The sequence below is a fragment of the Cheilinus undulatus genome, linkage group 19, assembly GCF_018320785.1.
Source record: "Cheilinus undulatus linkage group 19, ASM1832078v1, whole genome shotgun sequence".
NCBI lineage: Eukaryota > Metazoa > Chordata > Actinopteri > Labriformes > Labridae > Cheilinus > Cheilinus undulatus.
Window position 1 is genome coordinate 32,624,230 of NC_054883.1, and position 24,088 is coordinate 32,648,317.

At 38.8% G+C, this 24,088-nt stretch overlaps 1 protein-coding gene across 2 annotated transcripts; it reads left to right on the plus strand.

Annotated features, from left to right (window-relative positions):
• Positions 1-416: 416 nt before the first annotated feature.
• ezh2 (enhancer of zeste 2 polycomb repressive complex 2 subunit) lies at positions 417-17,483 on the plus strand. 2 transcript variants are annotated; one of them, XM_041814079.1, is made up of 19 exons: positions 417-798; positions 4,771-4,894; positions 6,114-6,242; positions 6,346-6,465; positions 6,895-7,015; positions 7,279-7,458; positions 8,464-8,569; positions 8,831-8,994; positions 9,394-9,491; positions 11,381-11,618; positions 11,700-11,866; positions 11,956-12,091; positions 12,430-12,555; positions 12,639-12,817; positions 13,295-13,390; positions 13,631-13,712; positions 13,824-13,904; positions 13,993-14,077; positions 14,430-17,483. In XM_041814079.1, the coding sequence occupies exons 2-19, from the start codon at positions 4,778-4,780 to the stop codon at positions 14,488-14,490; spliced, it is 2,286 nt and encodes a 761-aa protein (XP_041670013.1). In that variant the 5' UTR covers positions 417-798; positions 4,771-4,777; the 3' UTR covers positions 14,491-17,483. The 2 variants fall into 2 exon arrangements, with proteins under 2 accessions (XP_041670013.1, XP_041670014.1); XM_041814080.1 differs by having other exon boundaries at positions 7,279-7,431.
• The last annotated feature ends 6,605 nt before the right edge of the window (positions 17,484-24,088 follow it).

Below are 24,088 nucleotides of genomic sequence, written 5' to 3' on the forward strand. Positions count from 1 at the left end.
CAACACAAATGAGACAACAGCCATCAACATGATCAGTAAACTTAATACAATCGAACCAGATACAGAACATAGGAGGGAATACATTTCAGACAATTTAAGTTCACATACATAGAATATACAGGTGACACTCGTTCCTTCAGCCGCTGAAAGGTAGGATATCAGTGTAATTCTTTGTTAATTTAGCTGTCAGTAAACATTTATAATGTTTTGAGTTTTATTTCGTTGACACATGAGAGAACAAAGGGAACCTGTCCACATGTCCCCATTGCAGGCCCCCCGGCGAAGCTCTGACTGTGATTGGCTGCGCCGTCATACGGCCTGACCAATCGCATTGTACCACACTGAAAGCAACTAACGTCGACTTCTGTGATTGGCCGAATCGTTTGGCGCCTCTTGAATCTGCTGCAGCCGTAGTGGGCGGTGAGTTCGAGACAGTGAGCAGTTTGAACCGTCGCTGTGCTGAGGCGGAAATATTAAAAATTGGCAAATTGTTCATAGATAGGGTGGAATTAAACGGTGCTATATACATTTTTGAATAGAAAATTTATATAATCACCTGTCAAAAAGTAGAGAAACGGTAGGGATTTCTGTTGCCGACTACTGAGGAGGTAAAGCCGGTCTCGCGCAAAGTGCATCGATCCCTCCTCCTGAGCTAACCGCTAGTTAGCCGTTGAGCTAACGTTTGTGCTAGCCGGAACACAGAGCCAGCTAATCCTCAACACAAAGGACGACTTCTCTACTGTTCCTTATATCGAACCAGAATATCCCCATTGAATGAGGACTGGTTCTCCTGCACAGGTAAGAGAAGCTGTCATGACTGTAGTCTCGATTCCCAGCGCCTTCGTTGGGATTCAAATGGCCCGGGTTTGTTCTTGATGATTTGTGGATGCCTCAATCTTTGTTAACTAACCAACTGTTAGCTAGCTCGCCGGGGTGTCGTGCCAAATTTAGTACCCCTGTCAAAATTGATATCTTGGCGAAAATGTCAACTTTTCAAGCGGTGTTCATGTAAAGAAAACATTTATGTCAGGATGTAAACAAAGGCTTGAATACTTTGGACCGTGTTCAAACGGGTTGTGGGCTAAAGAGAAACACTTCGAGGGGATATAAACTTGGCACGACACCGCAGTGCTATCGTTAGCATGGAGCTGTCTTGTTATTGGAGTCGCAGCTCACAGTGCCAATAGATATGAATCACTAGATGTGAACATATCAGAATTTATTCAAATCGACATCCTGTGTCACCAACCATGACTGTTTCCTCTCACGATAAAATATAATTACATTTCAACAACACAAGATTTTATTAGACTTTTTTACAGTAATAACTTTATTTGGATAGCACTTTTAATATCATACGCACAAAGTGCTATAATGTTTTTGCAAACGCACACAATTATTAACAGGAGAACCAAAACACATATAACCAACCAACACAAATAACCCAAGCATGTCAAAAACTTGCAGTATGTGAGAAATATTTGTATTTGGGATAAGGGATGCCAGTACTTACAGCTGGTATGTCGCCGCCTTTCACTCTGAGAAGTTTAGGCAGCTCACCTGACAAGTAAAACGCCTCTTGCACCTTGTGTTATGAAACATTTACCCTTTTTACTGTTCCCTTATTTTCCTTTTCAACCCATAGCAAGTTCCCTTTTCTGTTTATGTAGTAATTATTGATCTAACTGAAGTGCCTTATTTACTTTCAGGATTATAAAGGGCTGTGTCCAAGAAGGAAGTCAGTTACCCTGGGTTTGAGACAGTACAAGAATCCAAAATGAACAGTTTTCAATGCAGAAACTGGCAAAAGGGAGATTATCAAAACTAACCATAGACATTTTGAGGTTACTTACTATTTAATAGGTTTTATTATTATTATTATGAATAGGATAGGTGCTAACAGAGACAGTTGTTTAAATGAAATAGTTCAGCCTATTGTGTTAGAAGTCTATGAAAGAATAATAGGGATGCACAGTATTGGATTTTTGCTGGTATACAATATGCCAATATTTACAAGTTAAATTTAGCTGATACCTATGTTGATAACATAGATGTAGTTCAGAACTAAAAGTTAAGTCCTTTTAACACACAATTCAGATTTGCAGCATGAACATATTAACACATTTCAGTCCTTAAAACAGACATTAAAGGGTAATTTATGAAGATGAATTAAAGAGACAACCTCAGCTGATGTAGGTCTGTTGGTCCAGCCTAAAACTACACTAACATGTTTGTACATCACATATTTACAGCTGATAAAGATAGATTTTTATAGTTTAATTAGCAATTGTAAATATCAGCAAAAATGTTCATATCTGCCTATACCAATGTTTCCCTTTTAAAGGTAACACCTTCCAACACCAGTATCAAACTGATAATATTGTGGATCTGTACTAAATAAGCTAGAAATGATTTCACAATAGATGATTCAAAAATAAAAGCAAAGAAACCATTAAGAGACAGAATGATAAACAGATGTTGCAAATAATTTGTACATATACTATACGATCAGCATGATATTGGTTTTGGAAGACACATTAAATTCAGCAAATATTTACAACCAATATAATGACTGCAATTATCGGCCTATATCGTCTGTTTGTATGAATAAGTTAAAGACATTTAAGGAATGACCAGCAGGCCTGCATCAGCTGAGGTTGTATTCTTTGCCCTTCATTGTTTCATACACTTTAAAGAACATTTTAAGGACTGAAATTTTAGGTCTTATCAACATTTTCATATTGGTATTAAGTCAGTCAATGTATTAGTGCAATTATGACAGTGTGTAGGATTTTCACAGATTATTTTGACAGCTGAAAACAAGAAATTAACTCATAATTGATCTCTGGAACTTCCATTTTTGTGTCCTGGGTATTGAAACAGGTCTGGATATATATGAGTTTTACCTGAATCAAGCAAATTTTAAATTCTGGTGTGACAAGTTTCCGGGGTTCTCTTATTCATTCCTCTCCAATTCACTTGTCTTACCTAAAACATGTAGTTTAACAAAGCTTTAGAATTTTACAATATTACAGCTCATTCCAGTAAGAGTGATCTGATAGTTTTAAACATGTGGTATCAAAAACTATAAGTATTGAAACTTAAACATCTTTATGAAGCATATTGTTAAAACTACAACTATACAAAAAATTTAAGACACTGTGGCATGTCTAAGAGAGTATTTTGCATGGATGTAAACTTGGTGTGTCTTGAAATTATAGCCAGATCTTTGGTGTACCTAGGGCAAAAAGTTTGAACACCACTGCTGTAAAATATTTTTGACAGAAAGGATGTGCATTAATGTGATATTTTTGTAAAAATATTATCGATTATGCTCAATTTTTGTTAGCTTCTTCACTCTGAACTCAGTCTGTGGTTTGATGATCAAGTTTGGCAGAATGTGTCACTCCTCCACATCTCTCACAATCTGACACATGGCTTATCGACACGTCTCCATGACAGCCGTCTGACACATCTAACTGAAAGTGAGAGGTTGTAGTCAGACCCGCCAGGCTGGTAGGAAGGGACTCACTGCTCAGACGAGGCATTATTAGGGATAAATGAACCGTTTTGGGCATGTGGACAACAAGTGACTATACTCAAGCACACAGGTCCATACTACATCGACAGTACATCTTAAAGGTGACATGATAGCGGAACTTACTGACCTACCCCTAATGCATCCAGTCCATCGTGGCTCTTTTACCATGTCTTGGTATCCTTACATGTTAGGCTGGGTGATTACAGTATTATAGCTGCAGCTGCTTCTCTGACCTCCTTGAATGGCGTAACCTGCTTCTTGGAATCATGGACTCAAAACAAGCAGGTCATATGTTAAAACGCATCTTTGAAACATTTTTCTAAACCATTATTGTGCTTAATGCTTTGGGGACGGGCTTTAAAGGAACCCTGCATGATCAGACAAGTTCATCTTGTTGGATAGGTATTTGTATCTCCTATGTATATTTAACTAAGAACCTCACTAGATATCTGCATTTTGAGTAATTTGAGTTTATAAACTCACCAGGAGGCCGCCATGTTTTGGCCCGCACTGGCGCTGTGACGTCACAGTGCCGCAGCACCCCTCACATTCATATGCAGTAACTGCTGTTTCAGACTGGCCAGTTTTATGGCTGCATCTCAGGGATGCTGCACATCTCACGCATGCATGATTTTAAGATTTGAGGTCTCTTCTGTTTTTTCCTTGCACCACAAGCAGTTATCTGTCAAACTAGACAGGAAAATGATAAATGCATAACCATATTTATGTCCACATTGGTAGAATATGTTTGAAATCTGTTTCTATGAACCAGATGAAGGCCACAAGCTAAAATGCGCCTGTTTAATAAAATTATTCCCCAAACTTCTATTTATGAAGCTTTATGTTTCCACATGGTTCAGAATGATGCAGGTAAAGATAAACAGCACGAAAACACTTCCGGTTTGCGCTTTTCAAAGTAAAAGCCCAATTTTGCATTTCTTTGGAATAATCTGAAAAATGAACTCAAACAAAGCACAAACCTAATTCTGAAATTTCAGTTGTTCAAAATTGTATTTTTTACAAGGTGTAGGGAAGAGGGATTTTTGCAGCTAGTTGAATCAATGGCTTTATGAATTTTACCCCTCTGTGGTATTTACAAAGTGTAGAAACTTCCTAGTCATGATGTTTCTTTCTCTTCCAAAGCCCAATCCAGTCAAGTACTAGAAGTCTTGGTGAATTTTAATGTCAGTGGTGTCTTTAAACTTTTTCCTTGTTTTGCTTGGCTGCAGGTCTATCATGGTGCTGACAGGGAAGCGCTCGGAGAAAGGTCCTGCCTGCTGGAAGAGGAGGGTGAAGTCTGAGTACATGAGACTACGGCAGCTCAAACGCTTCAGACGGGCTGATGAGGTCAAGGTTTGTGCACAAACAGGCTTTCATTTAACTATTTATTCAAAGAAATCACTAAAGTTATGTTTATAAAAGGCGGGGTCGGACAAAACACTGACTCGTATAAGAAGGAAATCCCCAAGAATAATAGAAGTTAACTTACTTTTCTTCACTAAGGTCGGCCACACACTACAGAATTTTAAGCTTGATTTGAGGCCCCGTCCACAAGGAGACGAAAACGATATATTGCTGTTTCGTTTTGATAAAGTTTTCCGTAAAGACAGGATCGTTTCTGGAAATATCCACATAAGCACAGAACCACTGGAAACAACTGAAAGCGCTGTAGTGTATATGCCAAACCTGTACATGGCACTGTATTGCTGCCACGGAAATGCACCAAAAGGGAGAAGAAGATCACAGAAAACTGCCACAAACTTTCTTCTAGTTGCCCTTCTGGTTGTTCTCCGCATTGGATTTAAGAACATATGGTGTATGCGTTTTGCGGTGGTGGTAAAGGAGCATCAGATTTGCTGTAAAAGCCATAACAAGCTCAGTATCTTCTGCAGCACGAACACGACCTTGTAATCCGTCATTATTGTTTTGGCCGGGCCCATGCAGGCGTCTAAAGAGAGCTACGCTATGTGTGACGTAATCATTTCAAGAAAGATGCGGCTGGCATCCACACGGAGATGAAACGGTAGTCATTTACAGACTTGTGCACTCTGGGACCAGTTTTCAAAAAGTATCGTTTACAGTCACCCAAGATGCAGTTTCTGTGTGGATTTTTGCTACACCTGTAAAGCATGCATGATCACCAAGGTTGCTGGCAGGTCGGCAGGTGTGTGGTCTCCAGTGATCTGACAGTCTGGCTGAGTAGTCTAGTGTGTGCGTTCAGAGGATTAAAGATGAAAAATCTTTTGAATGGTCCCCAAGTCTGTGGTCTCCCACGGTTTTAAAACCGTTTCAGATTTAAAAATCCTCTAGTGTGTGGCCCGCCTAAGCTGGAAGTAAATTCTCTTCTGTTTTTTTTACCTCTTTGTCTCTCTGAGGTTTTATTCATTTATGAACTCTCTGCAGGGTTAACTGTGAGAGTTGAGTACACAAATGTATTTATTGCTTACTGTTTTGTTTATTTCAGTCATTGTTTTAGCAGCAACCAGTAAGAGGAACAGTAGATTATCATGGATTGTTTGGTGTGTTTCCACTGCTCTTTGCAGTAAATTTTCATATGGTTGATCTCCACCAGAGCATGTTTAACACCAACCGCCAGAAAATCATGGAGCGGACTGACATTTTGAACCAGGAGTGGAAGACCAGGAGAATCCAACCGGTTCACATCATGACGTCTGTCGGCTCTCTTAGAGGAACCCGAGAGGTAAGTGGACAAATGTTTTCTTCAGGATGCTGACATTTTGAAAAAATCTTTGTGAAGGTGTACATTTATTTCAGTATTTGCTTTTCCTGGGTTTCTTCTGCAGTGCACAGTGGACAGCGGGTTCTCTGAGTTCCCCAGGCAGGTCATCCCTCTGAAAACCCTCAACGCTGTGGCTTCAGTCCCAGTCATGTACTCCTGGTCACCCCTGCAGCAGAACTTCATGGTATATGTGTAGAGTAGATCTTTACTTTTTTTTTTTTTGTTTGTTTTACAAGTGAAATGGTTTCAGTGTTGGTAGAAGTGCTTTTCAGTGCCACTATGTAGTTGCCCTTAAAGAATTAAAAACTTCTGAGGATATCTACATTTTTGTGAACACAGCAGCTCAAAAACACTTTGACAGATTTTTTTCAAACTCTTCACAAATGTCACCTCTGCCTCAAGGATGAACTGATTACATTTGGTGATTCAATGTCCCTGTCACTGCAAATCTTGTGCACACAACAATTCAAGAATATATTGGAATATATTAGAGGTCTCTGTGAAATTTGTTGAGGAATTTTCAGCAATTGAAAAATGTGCTTTGTTTCAACTTCTACATAAAAATGGTGTAATTCCCTTTAATCTAATGGTTGTGATGTATTTTTGACACTAGGTGGAAGATGAAACAGTGCTCCATAACATCCCCTACATGGGAGATGAGATTTTGGACCAGGATGGGACTTTCATAGAAGAGCTAATCAAGAATTATGATGGAAAAGTCCACGGTGACAGAGGTAAGTGTCTGTGTTATCAGCACCTTCAGTGAATTGAACATTGTGACAATGTGTCAGTGTTCAGATCTCTTTTGATTTTATGAAAAGTTCCTTTTTTTCATTCCTTCCAGTGTGATATTTTGGTTTTTATTTGGTCCCAAATTGTTAAAAAATGCATATAGGATTAGCAGCATGTGAATTCCATTCAAAGAAAAGGGAAACACCACACAGATTATGAATACCTTTCTGCTTAGGGTAAACAGGAGATCTTTGTTATTTTGCAGAGTGTGGTTTTATCAACGATGAGATATTTGTGGAGCTGGTCAACGCTCTGTCTCAGTACAGCGACAATGAAGATGATGATGAGGATGAAGAACAGGACTTCAAAGTAGACAAGATGGAGATGTGCGATGGCAAGGAGCATCCAGAGGACACCCGTAAGGACGGTCTCATTAACAGTGAGAGTGAGTCTGACAATAGTGATCATCAAAAAACATTATCACAGCCAGCAGCCTTTTTATGATAAGTTTTGATAGACTGTGAACTCATCAACAGATCATGGATACATCAAAGAGTGTGATAATGCTTTCACACTTGTACAGCACCCCTGAAAAATTCCCAAATTATCCGATTTAATTGCATTAGTGAAAATAAACAGCAGAGCTTTTCATCCAGACTTTACTAAGATTTTTTTATGCATGCTTCCTGAATTTTTCTGAAGAAAATTGGGGTTAGTAAATGTTTGAACACAGCAGGGATATTGTACCTGTCACACTGCATATTTGCACCTGGCGCAAAACCAAAATAGCAGCATTTAACAGGATGAATAAAACACCTGACGTTGCAGTGATATATCATGTGAAAGATACTAAACAGACAGTCTGGATGTACTTTGAAACTTCTTGCTATGAGGTGCATGTTGCACCAGATTTGAAGGATTTGAGTAGTAATTTGCCTGAAATTCTCTGGAAATTTTCAGAAGTGCATGAAGAATTGTTTTCTTCTATGTGAAAACTGACTGCAACACTTCTCAACATTTACTTTTTGATGCCTTTACAATACTGGCGTGTTCTTATTGGATGCCAATTAAGTATTTAAATCAACTGTTGGTGCAGTGGTGCATTAATAAGATGCATCTTCAAGCAAAGACCAGCCTTACTTTCAGAGCTGTGCCCTTTTCTTGACATGGGAAATTACTAGGCGTTTGTTGAAATAAACCCCCAGAGATTGGCTGAACAAGGGCACAAATATTGAGGTTTATGTGCCAAAATTTTAAAGACATGACTACAGAAACACTGCTTATTACATGACTAATTGTAATGAAATGTGAGGGATTAGAAGTGTCTTATATTTTGCGGTTTTCTTTGTCACTAAGAGCATTTCCAAGCTTTTACTTTCTCAAAATAATTCAGTTTAAGGGCAAATATACTTTGCATGTCCTAATTGATTGTTTATCCTTATTCATGCAGGTCGAACTAGCAATGACAGCAACAAGAAGTTTCCCTCTGACAAGATCTTTGAAGCTATTTCCTCCATGTTTCCAGACAAAGGCTCCACAGAGGAGCTCAAAGAAAAGTAGGTTTGGTTTTTAGGGACAGGGAGCACATAAAATGGCAATGGTAGACTCATAGTTTTGTTTTTTGAGACTATTTATCAAGTAAAATAAATACTGCTTGATCCCAAAAGAAGGAGTGGATGTGAAGGACAACAAAATCATTGGTTATGTTCTCGTAAAGTGACTAAAAATAATGACAAATAATGCATGTGTGTTTCAGTTAACATTTTATACATTTGATCAAATAGAGCAGCTTTTATATTTCTGCATGTTTGCATCAGATATAAGGAGCTCACAGAGCAGCAGCTGCCCGGCGCTCTGCCTCCTGAATGCACGCCAAACATCGACGGTCCGAACGCTCGCTCTGTGCAGCGGGAGCAGAGCCTTCACTCCTTCCACACTCTATTCTGCAGACGCTGCTTCAAATATGACTGCTTCCTTCACCGTAAGTAGAAATCATTTCGTGTGCAACATCGTTTAGGAGTACAGTTTTCATCTTGTTAACTTGCGAAAGAGCAGAACAGTAATTATAACCTGGTTTGACACCTTTAATGCTGACAAATTAAAAGCAGAGAAACCTAATGTTCACTTTATTTCCCACTTAAAGAGAACTGACTTTATGAGGATCCATGCAGATTTCAAAAAGCTTTTGAATTTTAAGTGGATATGGAGCTGGTGTTACTAGTGTTTCCTGATTTATTTCTAGAGGGAGATAGTTGTTGACTCTTGTCTATCAGAAATCCTAATGTCAAGTTAAGGTCATATAGTAACACCGTCTGAAGAACTTTAATGTCTTCAAATCTAAATTGTACTTTATCTTTTACATAATTTATCCCACTTTTAGCTTTCCACGCAACTCCAAACACTTACAAGCGCAAGAACCTTGAGAACCTGGTGGACAGTAAACCCTGCGGCATTGACTGCTACATGTACCTGGTTCAGGTGAGTCAACTAATGATGGCGGAGGGGAACACCTTGTCAGTTTGAAAAAAGTTGACAGATTTTTCAGTATGAAAAACATATTAAAAATGAGAGGAGGATTAAAACATCTTGGAAAATTCAAATCATCTGAGAGGGGATTAAAGTAAATAAAGCATCATATCACATGTTGAGGGTAGTTTATGTGCTACAGTTTTAAGAATGAGCTACAAGCTCACAGCAGCCATGTAGACCTGGAAAAAACAAGTCTGATGCAAGAGATAAGCTACCCAAGAACATTTGTTGTCATTACTACAGTTATTATTTTGGCTCTTTTGTTTTACTTAGCTTTTTTTTATTTCTTTTGGGAGAAAAATAAAAGAAAAAATTAAAGCATAAAACCAAAAACATATCGGCACCGTCAGGGCTCGACAGTCCGAGCGTTTCACTCACATTTTCGCCTAAAAATAGGTGTGTGCGAACTGTACAAAATATTTAGGGGCACATGTGCGCTTAAAAAAAAAATGAGCCGAAGGAGAGATCCATGGAGGAGAGACGCCTCACTTGGTGTCTGTGTAGCCATGGAAACACGTCGTCGTCCGTGCTTATTTATTCATCTCATGTTAAGGACATGTTGGACAGCTCACCGTCTCGCTGGCAGCTCATAATGGCCAAATGCAAGAGCAGAAACCCCAAGACAGCGCAATTTGTTGTTTTTTCATTGTTTATGTGGAAAAAAGACCGTCGGAAGGAGCTGGATTTCCGTTTTGTCTTCTTTGATGCCGGCTTTTCTTCTTGGTCGCCGTTTGTTTGTGATGACAGTGCCCCTTACAGGCAGAGGTTGTAGGTGTTCAGACGGTTTGGTCTGTTTGGCCAAGAGCAGTATGAATGCAAACCAAACCAAAGGAAAATGCAACAATGTAGAAGGGACTACTTTTAAACTGCATGTTTTTTTTAATGGAGTTCCAGGTAGTGAGGCAGACTATCTGCTGATCGACTTCAAAGAGATATGTGGCTTACGTTTAAAGCTGCAGCTATGCTACATTTTTTAATTTGCACTTTCCGTTCCAAAATGGACCGAGTCCCCCGGACTATACAAAACACGCAAAAATGAAACCTATTAGTCACTTAGACCAACTCCGACTGATGTTGTCAAATTTGAAGTACCAAAATTAGTAACATTAAAGACAAAATTAAGTTGCAATACTTTTTCAAAACTTGATGATTTTATCTTTCTCTACATTTTGTATATAGTACAATTTGTATATAATAATTTTGCTTGTAAATGTCTGTTTGCATCAGGTTTATTACAGAAAACACATTATTTGGTCAGTTTTCATTGTGCCCCTGAATTTCTTTATGTGCTCCTAACTTTTTCAACTTAGGAGCACATGTGCTCCTTGGGAAAAAAATTAGCGTCAAGCCCTGACCGTCAAACATGCATCAAAATGATCGCCCCTATTATTTTCTTTGAAAATACACACCAGCAGCAGTGAGACGCATGTGGATGTGCCTCGCCACAAGACTTTTGGCCACTGCTCTATTCCTGAAGCCACCAGCCACGGATGTTGGAGTGCTTCCCCGTGACAACAGCTTTTTAATCCAACTTGACTACCTTATTAGTAGCTCTGTATGAATGAATAGAAAAATAAATTTACCGCCATCTTTTGTTTGGTGTGCAGAACAGACAGGAGGCCTCAGCTGCTGGTGAAATACCACTGCTCCTGTTGTTTTTTCACACCTGGTGAGGCAATCCCAGAGCGGGCTTTCAGCTCTGGTATCAAGCGCCTGGCCATGTAGTGGCTATTGGAGACTTCAATCTTAGACGGGCTGCTGTCAGTGTGTGTTGAGGACTGAAACTGAAGCACGTCAAATGACTTGATGCACATTGTGTCACTGTTTCATGCTCTCAGGACGGGATGGTAAATGAGTACCCTGCAGGCGTAGTGGCAGAACGAGCCAAAACTCCCTCTAAACGAACGGTGGGCCGCCGCCGTGGTAGACTCCCTAACAGTAACAGCCGACCAAGCACCCCGACCGTTTCCTCAGAAACCAAAGACACAGACAGCGACCGTGAGGGAAGCAAAGAGGATGAGCGAGACAACGACAAAGACGATGATGACAAGAAGGATGACAACACCAGCAGCTCAGGTATGATTGCTTATGTATTAAGGACAAGAGTCCACTGAACAAGTTCCTCAAAGCGTCATGTTCCTGTACTTGTCTCCTCAGAGGGTAACTCTCGGTGTCAGACTCCAGTGAAGATGAAGCTGACTGGTGAAGCCGAAGCTGTAGACTGGAGCGGGGCAGAAGCTTCTCTCTTTAGGGTTCTCATCGGGACGTACTATGACAACTTCTGCGCTATCGCACGACTCATCGGCACCAAAACCTGCAGACAGGTGAGCCATAGTCATACCTAGTTTTTTTAAATAAAGGCTCTAATGGTTTTTGATGGATGCTTGAATATTATCGTGACTGTGTGCTGCAGGTTTACGAGTTCAGGGTCAAAGAGTCGAGTATCATCGCTCGAGCTCCCGCTGAAGATGAAGACACGCCACCCCGAAAGAAGAAGAGGAAACACAGACTGTGGGCTACCCACTGTAGGAAGATCCAGCTGAAGAAAGGTCAGTGCTCTGGGATGGTCATGATTTCAGAAGTGGAAACTTTCAAATGATTCCAGTTAAAACAAACAACATGGGTACCTATTTCAGTGTAATGGAGACAGAGAGAAGTCCTAGGCATCCAGTAATGAGTACAAATTTGAATCACAAAAATTGCAAGCAAATAGGTTTTACTGGACAAAGACCGTGGACACCTTTTGGAACCAAAATGGTGTATTTTACAACGTATTTGTGCAATTCTTGGCAGTATTTTGCTCGCAAAGTCTGTGTTGACTGATAAATTCAAAGCAGGGTTGAAAAACATCTGTTTGACATTTTTACTCTTCTGTCCCTTTTTTCAGATGGCTCTTCCAACCATGTTTACAATTACCAGCCATGTGACCACCCTCGGCAGCCCTGTGACTCCTCGTGTCCCTGCGTCACAGCCCAGAACTTCTGTGAGAAGTTTTGCCAGTGCAGCTCTGAGTGTAAGAACATGAACATTTGTTTAATGCGTTTATACACCTGTCTAAATGACACTAACTTCTTGCCCTGTGTGGTGGCTGTGCAGGTCAGAACCGGTTCCCAGGCTGTCGGTGCAAAGCTCAGTGTAATACCAAGCAGTGTCCGTGCTACTTGGCAGTGAGGGAGTGTGACCCCGACCTCTGCCTGACCTGTGGTGCTGCAGAACACTGGGACAGCAAAAACGTGTCCTGCAAGAACTGTTCCATTCAGAGGGGGGCTAAAAAGGTAGCATTGATGATGTTTTTCACCCATGAACTCCTGACTTTCTAGATTCCAGGACATTCAGGCCCTGATGTTTTCAGGAAAATCCTTTATAAATGTACTTTAAAATCAGTTGTGCAAGATGCACTTTAATATTTATTTTTTCAACCCAAAAATTTGGCTGCATCCTATCATTCAGTACGACCAATTTGCCCATATATGTCATTGATTTTGCACTCAAGACAAAAGATAATTCAAGATCAAGAGAAAACAAACCAAAACCAAAATGCACCAGTTAAAGTAAAATAATGCTAATGGATGTCTACTCGGGGCTTCTTTTTTTATGTCTCTTTGCCACAATTTTCTATCCTAGGCACGCATTCATGACACACATATAACAGTTCTTTTTGGGTCCTGACTCTCCAGCCGAGAAGCACTGATCTAACCAGCCCACTGTGATGTTTTTAAACCCATTTTCCCCTCTCTCTCTTTGTCTTCAAGCATCTTCTCCTCGCTCCGTCAGACGTGGCAGGTTGGGGCATTTTCATCAAAGAGCCGGTACAGAAAAACGAGTTCATCTCTGAGTACTGTGGAGAGGTACGACGACTCTTCTCCTTCTTTAGAAACCACACAGACAGCAGAGATGTGTGGGATGGACTGGAATGTTTGCTCCAAGGGATCTTAATGAGACAATTAACATTTTTAGTAATCGTGACAAGTTAGTTTGCATGATAATAGAACAACTAGACCTCTTAACACCTGTACTTTAGCATGCAGGAGTTTGTGTAATGTTTATATAAGAAATTATATAAAAATAATGAACTGTTTTCTCTTCAGATAATCTCTCAGGATGAAGCTGATCGCCGAGGAAAGGTCTATGATAAATACATGTGCAGTTTCCTCTTCAATCTCAACAACGGTAAAACACAAAAGCCCACATACACAAAAACAGATTCACAGCCTGTTTTCTTTAATTCAGTTCTTGAAACTAGAAGTTATCACTTTGGTTGAAATGTCTTTTTTCCTGCAGATTTTGTTGTTGATGCCACGAGGAAAGGAAACAAGATCCGCTTCGCCAATCATTCTGTAAACCCCAACTGCTATGCAAAAGGTAAAGAGATGGAGGTTCTGCAGCATCTTGAGATGAATTAATTATCCTTTTGTTATTGTGACTGTACTAACATCTCTGTGCTGTACAGTGATGATGGTGAATGGCGATCACAGAATAGGAATCTTTGCTAAGAGAGCCATCCAGACCGGAGAGGAGCTCTTCTTTGACTACAGGTCAGTCACACCAACTAAGTTGTGATATGAATGAAAAATAACACCAACTAAAAAATCAGTCACTAAAGGGGGGGAAATGCTGCTGCCGCTGCTGCAGCATCTTCAGCATGTCAGTGTCCGGCTGATATGAATATTATCATGAAACTTTGTCAATTTTTAAATAAAACACAGTCGGCCTGTATTTAAATACTGATGAATGATATGCTTGTGGTACCAAAAGTCATGCAGTATACAAGATGTGCAAAAACAAGCATTTTACAGTTTCATGCATTTATTGTCACAGCAGCATTAACTAAACAGAAGTGTACTTTGACTCAGTATTCACTGTCTTTTTTTTCCACTTTGTTTGCAGGTACAGCCAGGCGGACGCTCTGAAGTACGTGGGGATTGAACGAGAGATGGAGATTGCTTGACTCTGACTTCTACCTCCTGTGGATCAACAACACAAAGGCCTTACACACTCAAACACTCACACGTTCACTTCAGGAAATCCAGACGACTCGTCAACACGTTCGAGAGCTTCAGGAAATCTGGGAATATTTGAAGCAGAGTTTTGATGCTTTTTTTCTATAAACACTTTTCATATCCGTTTCTGAATTTTCTTCTTGTGATTTTTCTTCTGTCGACAAATCTTCCTCTCCTCGGATTCATGAATCTTCCTCAGCTGGTGGTGAACATCACTGATGAACTGCTTTAGTGTTTTCTTAAATATCTGAACGGCGAGAGGAGACAAACCCCCGACAGTCTGTTCACTCTTCAGGGACCAAAAATCCTCCACCAGCCGCTCTCTATCACACCGACCGGACTCATGTTAACGGTGTGGTTTTACACGGCTTGAAGTGAAGCAGCTGCACACTTCAGAGTGCCACATCACTGTCTGTAACACAGGAGGCCGCGTACACAGCAGTGTCACCAAATCAGCTTTTATTTTCACATCCAGTAAGGGCTGCAACTAAATGGTTATGTTTAAGTTTGAAGGCAGCAAAAGTAGTGGGCCCAATTTGGAAACGCTGCAGACAAAATTCAATCGGTCCTTATTTTGTTGGTGTAAATCAAAATCATTTTTATGCAATCAGCTTGTCCCTTATTCTCAACGACTTATTCTTCCCTCATGCCAATCACCGCTACGGCTGTTGCAAATCTGGTACTTCAATATTAATGTGTTGCTGATGAAAATGAGAGGAAACTCCTCATGAGCCTCTATGAAACTGATCTCAGTATCGATTGAAATAACCACAATTGTTCAGCCAAAATCCTGGTTTAAAAAACCTAACTATATTAATTAGTGTTTTGATAGTATGGCAACTAAATTAGGGGTCCTGAGCACCCAATGTTAGACATCATCAATTCTCAAAGAAAGGCAGGTTGTCAGTTTACAGCCAGACCACATATTACAACCAGGGTCATGGTTTGCATTAAGAAAAAAGGGCTGGGGCACAGATGGCCTAGGGGTTAGATTGCACCCCGTGTACCGAGTGGCCTGGGTTCAAATCCGCCATGTGGCTCTTTCACTGCATGGCATTCCCTACTCTCTCATCTCTGGTTCTGGCTCCATCTACTGTCCTATCTCTTTCTCTTAAAGAAAAATAAAGGCCAGAAAAAAATCTTAAAAAAAGGATGAAATAAAGGTCGACCCCTTTTATTGTCCAGGGTGTTATCAGTAGTTAACATGCTAATTCCTGTATGATTTTATTTAAAACAGCAAAGCTTTCAATGCTTTAAACATGGCAGAAATCCATCTGACCAGTCAGAAGCAGTTGGTCAGGCTGCAGTCAGGTCATGGTCGGCTGTCGTGTCTCCAAATACACTGCTCAACAAATGATGCACACTCAGATAAAGTCGGCACGACTTCCAAGTGAGTTATGCTACTCAAAATTCCTGTCTGAATTGGATGAAAATCGCAGTGTATGCCAGGCTTTTCTTAACTTTAGAGGCTGTTACACATGATCCTATTCAGCCAATCAAATCTTTACGCAGACCAGGTGTGCAAGTGAAGATGGTTTCGAGTGTTCTGCATTATCATTTTTCGTTTTGTTCAGCTAAGTCAAACAATGCAAAGCCATAGTAAGAAAGTGTAACTCTCAGCCTTCCTCCATGGACCTTTCTGTGACGCTAGACGCTGGAAAACTTTCCCCTTTTATTGCTTTGTCCATAGATAATCACTATTTAGTGTGCACGAGAGAGGACAGAAAAGACGAGAAGAAAGTCCGCTGATACGTCCCTCTATTAAACCCGCTGACTGAGCTGTGAGACCTTCAAGTTTTTATGTCTTTGCTTTAAAAATCAGTAGTAGTCCTGAACTCGAATAAGGCGCTACATGTCATCACACTGGATTAATGTGCTGATTGTTTAAGTTAAGTCGTTAGATGTCCTCTTAAATACATGGAAGGTACTGATCATTACAAGTCTGTACAGTGTTAACAAAGAACAGCTGAGATAAAGAAGCTGGAATCAGGGTCATTTGCATTTATGCCTCATAACAGTAAATTTTTTTTCAACTTATTACTCTTGAATTGTGAATTTCAGCGCCTTGAGATTCAAAGCTGTCTGAATGTCTCTGCCTTTTGCTCTCAGTTTGATCTGCATGCATTTGATTTTACTTCCAGCTATAAAATGTCAATAGTAGTCTAACAGTAAAGCATAAACTAAGGCAGAGAACAAAATTTGAATGTTTTAAGTTTGCCGTTTGTTTGAGGAATGATCCAAACCCTAAAGATTTCACCTGAGAGAAGCTTTCTTTCATAGAAGTTGAAAATGTTATATTCTTGGAATTTTTCTTCATATTAATGTCATGATGCTTCCTGACTCCCCTGAGTGTTTTTCTCATGTAAAAACACCACAAACATGTCACCCAGGTTGGCAGGAAATTCATTATTTGCTCTTTGATAGAGGTCAAGTTGAGAAAAAATCCTCTATTTTGGATGTGATGGTGACTCTGCTCTGTGACGCTGCCTCCTCTTCAGGTGCTAAACTACAGAACCAGCACTGCTTCAACATCGCAGGAAACTCCCCACAGTTTTTAAGTGGTGTGTCTGCGTGTCGTTGGAGTTTCCTGCGGTGAAAACTCGCTGCTCTCCTCTGTGAGCAGCTCTGCTTTTACCAAACTCAACCAAAAACCCAAACAAACATATGAAGGCTTTTTTCATTCATTTATTCATGTTCCTCCCTGATGCTCTCAGCAGCACCATGCTCTACTCATGCTGACTCTGCTCTTTCTTGAGGATGTTTTTATCAAACGCTGCAGCAGAAAGTGACACCTTTAAAAGGTCAATTTTCTCTGATTTATTACTTAAAAACTCCGCAGATTGATTTAGAGTTGTTAAAATAGTAACGCGGCGGTCTGAGTAGAGCACACAAAACACTTAACTGAAACTATTAAATTTTCCTGAGTTGTTTTAACCTCTCAGTTCCTCCCTCCGTCTCTGTCGTGCCTTCAGTCCTGAACAGATTATCCCCCACCCATCACTCCTCGGCTATGTGTGTCACTTAAATGTCCGATTTCTGCATGGTGAAGTTTTTCAAAACAAAAGAAGCATTTTCATATCTGTCTGGTGCTAAGTTCAGGGGACCTCCGACTTCTCTGTACTGCCTCCTCCCCGTGAAATCCAATCAGCTTGATGTGATCTTGATTCCTCGTGTTGAAAAGCCTTTTTGATATCGTACCAACAATCACACTGACTCTTTCTGTGAACTCTGGTGCTTTGAAACAGACTCGACTTGAAGCAATACCAGCCTCTTTTTTTCCTTTTTCTTTTCTTATTTCACTCTCCAGAGTCGGGCAGACGGACGTCTTCATGCTGCTGTGATGTCTGTAGTCGATAAATTTAAGACTTCAGGGGGCTCTCAAACCTGGTGCTTCTCTCACAGGGTTACTACATTTTAGGGCTGGGCAAAAATAAGACCTGGATATCTCTTAACTCGATGGAAATACACATGTATCTATTTTGTCAGTAAACAGAAACCAAACACATGTCACAATACAAGTGGTAAACTTTTATATGATCGAGGTAAAAAATCAACCATAGGGAAGCTTGTGTGACACCACAGCAACCAAAAAGAAGTCCTAGACACCCAAGAAGTTGTACTAAAACTACCCCCTTAAGCAGTGGTTCACTACTGGTAGGTCAGGAAGCTCTTTCCAGTGGGGTGTCATATTTGCTTCAGGAAAATAGGTAAAAAGCCAATCTATGAATGTATGGAAGCCTTCAAGACTCATTAATGCTCCATTTAATCCCATTTAAATGTCTATAGTAACCGACTGAGCTTTCTGTCTGTACCCTGAAATAATTTTGTCCGAATGTCGTTTTCTTGAACCTTACGGATACGAACCAAACGCTGCAGTACCACTGACGATTGTTTGGGCAGTGTTGAGTAACGTAGTCAGCAGCAGAAAACAAAGAAGAAGAATGATTTTATAAATGGTTAAACTTAATTGAACTTTCTGAGGAAATGATGAATATTTTTTGACTTGTTAGAAACTACTAAAGTATTTCTGATGTTAGTTCACCTAAAATCAACAGCTGGGTGGAGGACAGATGGGGAAGCATTTCTCAGCCTTTTTCTGTCAAAGCACCCTTTAAAAATGTGAAAATCTCACCCCAGTCAAAACGTGTTGATAAAAAATATTTCAGTGAAGAAATATTGCACTTTATATGATTTTAAAATGTCAGTAGGACAAACTGTGATTTAATCTAAATTTTGATTTGATGCTCATTCTTAGTCCATGTTTTGCTCTATGAAAGTTAAAACTGCAACACTTTTCCTTTGATCCATTGTAGCGATTGAAAATTTACAGAAGTTTGGGTCATGATTTCTCACAAGTAGGAGGAGATCAGTCATTTAGGTGTCGATCAAACTTTATTTGTAAAGCACCAAGTCATAACCAAAATTATCTAAAGACACTCAACAAAGAGGGCTGGTCTAGACCGTTCTCTGATATATTAGAGTTCTAAGGATTTTTGTGGAAACAGGACTGGGTTAAAACCTAGAATATGGCTGACCACAGCTGTCTGGGATGCCTGTTGAAATGCCAGACAGGGAAGAAAAGTCGCTCTACTTTCCTGAACAGGGTATCCACGGTGCTATAGACAGAGCATGGCGGCCGCAGAGATCCACTATACTTCATAAGCCATTAGATGTTGCTAGTCCTCAACTGACACAACTCTGAAAGTCGAGTCACTGACATTGTGCAAGACTTTACCTGAACTTTTTGATGCTATAACATTAAATCCCCCATTACTGGGTGTCTAGGACTTATATTTGGGTTACTGTGGTATCAAACAGGCAAATTAATACTGAAAAACAACCTTTTTACCAAACATCAGGCTTTCTTTCAAAATAAGTATAACCTACATCAATATAATCATTTTCTTACTTGTTATTTTCAAAATCTATGGATGTATTTTAAAATCTGGATATATTACCCAGCCCTACCACACTGGTCTGAAGACCATCTCTGGGAGTTCTTCACATATTTTATGATGTCTTTGTGCAAATCCAATGTTCTGACCACAGATCGGTGACTCTTTTATGTGAATATTCCCAGCCTAAATGTGTTTTTCTTTTCATAAAGTTCCCGAGGTTGTACACCGTCACTGCCGTTTGAATGGAGCCTTGAATGTTCCTCATGTCCCCGTGTGTTTTATTTAGCGGATAAAAAACCAGCAGCCCTCCCATGCTCCTCAGCGAGGGCATGAGAGATAAAGAGCCAATCAGACACAAAACAAACCCCTGAAGTACCTACGTGTTCCTAAAAGTGTTCCTGTTTGCTTCTAAACGCCATGTAGTGTGAACTATTCATTCTATAAATACAGTACCGTAAAAAGTATCTGCCCCCTTTCTGATTCCTAATTCCTTTTTTTTTTTTTTTGCATATTTATCACACTTAAATCTTTCGGATCATCAAACCAATTTAAATGTCTCACAAAGACAACCCAAGTAAACACAAAATGCAGTTTCTAAATGATGATTTTATTTAAAAACCCTCCAATATGGCTGCGTTAAAACTATTCTGCAAAGAAAAGTCGGCCAAAATTCCTCCACAGCAATGCAAAAAGACTCATCACCAGTTAACACAAACGCTTGATTTCAGTTATTGCAGCCAAGGGTGGCACAACCAGTTAGTAGATTCTGGGGGGCAATTGCTTTTTCACATAGGACCAGATAGGTTTGGATTTTTTTTTTTTTTTCCCCCTTAATAAATAAAATCATCATTTAGAAACTGCATTTTGTTTTTACTTGGGTTGTCTTTATGAGATATAAAAATTAGTTTGATGATCTGAAAGATTAAAGTGTGATAAATATGCAAAAACGTCAGGAATTAGTAAGGGGGCAAATACTTCTTCACGACACTGTACGTCTACAATGGCAGACGGCCCTTTGTACAAGTGGCAGGATATTTATCGTCTCAGACGCCCACCTGCTGTTAAATTCTCCCCTTTTTGTCAAACCAGGACCAGGTTTTTCCTCTGATGACACAGGTGCTGATTTTTGTAATGTTTACAGGGATTTTGTTGTTTTAAGTGATGCAGATTAAAATATTCTAAATGCTCCTCATGTTCTGTCTTTATTTAAACACTTGATCCACAGGAAGGTGTCACTGCTGAAGACTGGGTCCTCATTTTGAGATCTAAATTTGGGACAAAGGAAAGGAAATACTGGGCTTAAGATTGTTGTCCCTATTTTCTTTTTCATATTTTTATTATAAATAAATAAGAAACTGTAATTTTACCAAAAACTCTTAGTCTGGCCTTTTTATGGTAAATTTCTGCCAAACCACAAAACTCCTTTGAAAAAAATGGAGATAAAATCCTGTAAAATGAGAATAATGTCAGGAACATGGTCATTTAGAGAATAAAGAAGCTGCATTTTAGTTATGTCTGAACTTCTTACTTAAGACGTCAAGTCAGAACATTAAAAAAAAAAAAAAGTTGTTATAGTATGAGAATGTCACATTACTTTGAGTAGGGCTGTTCAAGAATAAAGTTAGATTTTGACATTTAAATCAGATTTTAAAAATAAAGTGGTGATTACAGAATGAAGGCATAAGTTTAGAGTATATTTCAGGGAAAAGCGTACCAATATTCTGAGAATAAAGAAGCAATATATCAAGAATTAAGTTGTAATTAAAGAAAGGAGTTAAAAGTTCGGAGAATTAAGCCCTGATATACATTTAAGATTTAAGATTTTTGGAGGCCTTTTAATGCTTGTGTTTGTAGTTGAGGATGGTGGATAGAGCTGGTAAAGAAGTGGAAAAGGAGCCACAGGCCAGTCGGTGGATGTCCAGATTCCATGTCCGTCATCAGACAGATCCATCTCCCAAAGCTTCAGTTTGATACCCTTGTTCTTTGACTGCAGGCTGGTAAACACTGTAAAAACATGTAGTTTTTCTTTTTTAATCGTCCACTTTCTTTTGCAAGGTTATTATAGGTAACTAAATAACTAAAACTTACATGTAGAAATCATTTTAGTTAACTGAAAGTTAATAAAAACTAAGCTCTACAAAAAAACAAAAACTGAAACTTAATTCTGTGCTAACAAAACTAAAACAAAATAAATTTAGAGACAAAATCTCCTTAGTTTTAGTCTTGACAGCAGACTGACATGAACACCTAAGCCTGGAAACAGTAAAATCATCTGATTTTGATTGGAAATACTTAATACAGTGGTAATTTGGGGTCCTGAATTGTATACAAACATAAAAATTGAATAAATAAAAAGTGAAAAGTCTGTTGGGTCTCGCCCCTGACAAGTTTTCCATATTGCCAATAAGACTAAAACTAAACTAAAACAGCATTTTTGCAAAATGAAAACTAGACGAAACTAACAAACCAGAAGAAAAAAATAATAAAAACTAAACTGAAATTTAAAACAAAAAGTAAAAGTGAAATAAAGGTGAAAACTATCCAAACTATTATAACCTTGTTCTGGTGATCTGCTGAAGTGACTCCTCTATTTGAAGATGGAGAAACTAGCAAACCAAGCAATTACCATCATTGTCAAAAATCCTGGAATCATTGGTTAACAACTCCATCATGTCTGTCAATCATTCTATTTTAAGCTCTCATCAGTCTCACCTGTTACAGAGCTCAGCACAGAACCATCTCTGCTGCTACTTTGATTATTAATGAAATCATTTCTGACATTGATCAGAGGTATTGTGATGCTGTTTTCATTGATTTATCAGTACAGTTCATCACTTATTCAGATATTTTGTAATATTTTCCTGGATTTTATTGACATCTTTTTAATAGACATCAGTGTGTAAAGGCTGGAAATAATCAGTCAGCTTTTATCTTTACCAAATGGTGTCCCACAGGGCTCTGTCCTGGGCCCTGTGTTATTTCCTATCTATATAAATGTTTCCTCGATAGCAGACTGTCATTTTCACCTTTTACATGTAGCTAGCTGTAGAGAAACAGCATGCGCTTCAAACATTCTTGAATACACTTTAATTGCTCTTCAAATAGTTCTTAATGCAAGCAAAACTAACTGAATGATCTTCTTTAGAGCTAGAGGTGTTTCAACAATCCACACTCAGTGGCAGCAGCATTGACGTGTATGGGTGTAGAAATGTCTTGGTATTAAGTTCGATTAATCATTCACAGCCCCACATCAAGAATCTTACCTTTAAACTTGGCTCAAATAAAATTTCAATTTTATTCTTAACAAAAAACTAAACATTTTAATTGTAAATTATAAAGTTATAGCTGTGATATTTTAGCTTTAAAACATAGAGAAGTCATGACATGCCTACACAACTTCACCTTTAAATTTGGTGTAAAACAAACTAAAAATGACTGTTAAGCAGTTTTTGTACAGAAATGTCCAATAGACTCTAAATTAGACATCTGGAAATCAAAGTAATGACGTTTGAATGTTTTAAATAACAAATAAGCAGAGATGGACAAAGGACCAGACTATTGTACTCAAGTAAAAATAAAGTTACTTTGGATCAAATTTACTTAAATAGAAGTAAAAGAAGCAATCTGTAAATCTTCTCAAGTAAAAACAAGCCAATTAAAATTTACTTTACTACTGAGTGGCTACTTTTGATACCTGAGGAAGTTATGCAGTAAAATATGATCTTTTCTATGTGTGAAATTACTACAAGAATATGAATCTATACGGTTGTTTTTTATAGGTGAGATTTGCAAAATATGTTTAAATCAATGAAATTTTCATTAGGGGGCTTATAATTTTGTACTTGTGTACTTTTATATATTTCTGGGAAATTTGATTCTAATTTGTTTTGGCATTTTCATGGGAATTTGGGAAATTTGTTAAGACATTTAAAGATGTTTTGGGGGGAAGTTTTTTAGACATTTTCATAAAAATTTCAGAAATATAATGTATTTGGGAATTTGGGTGATTAATCTTTGAAATTTCAAAGGGTTTTTATGGAAATTTCAGGAGATTTTTTTGGATATTTGGAGATTTTTTTTGTCTTTTTTTCCTAGAATTTTTTTGGGGAATTTGCTATGAAATTTTAGAGGGACATTTGTTATAAATTTGCTTGGAAATTGTCAGGAATTTAAATATTTGGGGACTACATGAAGAAATTTTGAAGCAATTTAAGGAATTTTTGTGGATTTTAGAATGGAAAATTTTCAAGAAATTCCCAAGGCTGAGTTTGACCTACTAAGCCCTTCTTATCCCAAATAAATGGGAGAAAATTCTGATTGCAATGTTTACTAACGTGATTGATTTGGAAGAATCTGAGGTTTCTTAATTGTAGCTTGAAAACTGAGTTTTTTTTGTCACAGTTTAGAGAAAAGAGGATGGTGTGAAGAAAAGGGCCTTTGCTTTTGTGAAAAAACGTAAAGTGGAGTTTATTCTCTGTCGTGCATTTGGGCTTTAACAGAGGTGGAAAAAGGACCAACGGATTAAAGGCGAGGTGAAATTAAGCCTCTCCTCACACTGAAGCTATCCTCTGACTGGTTGTTTTTTTTTGGAGAACAGGAATGATGGCAACACTGATGAGGGTGTACAGAGAGTCTGAGGAGAAGAGCG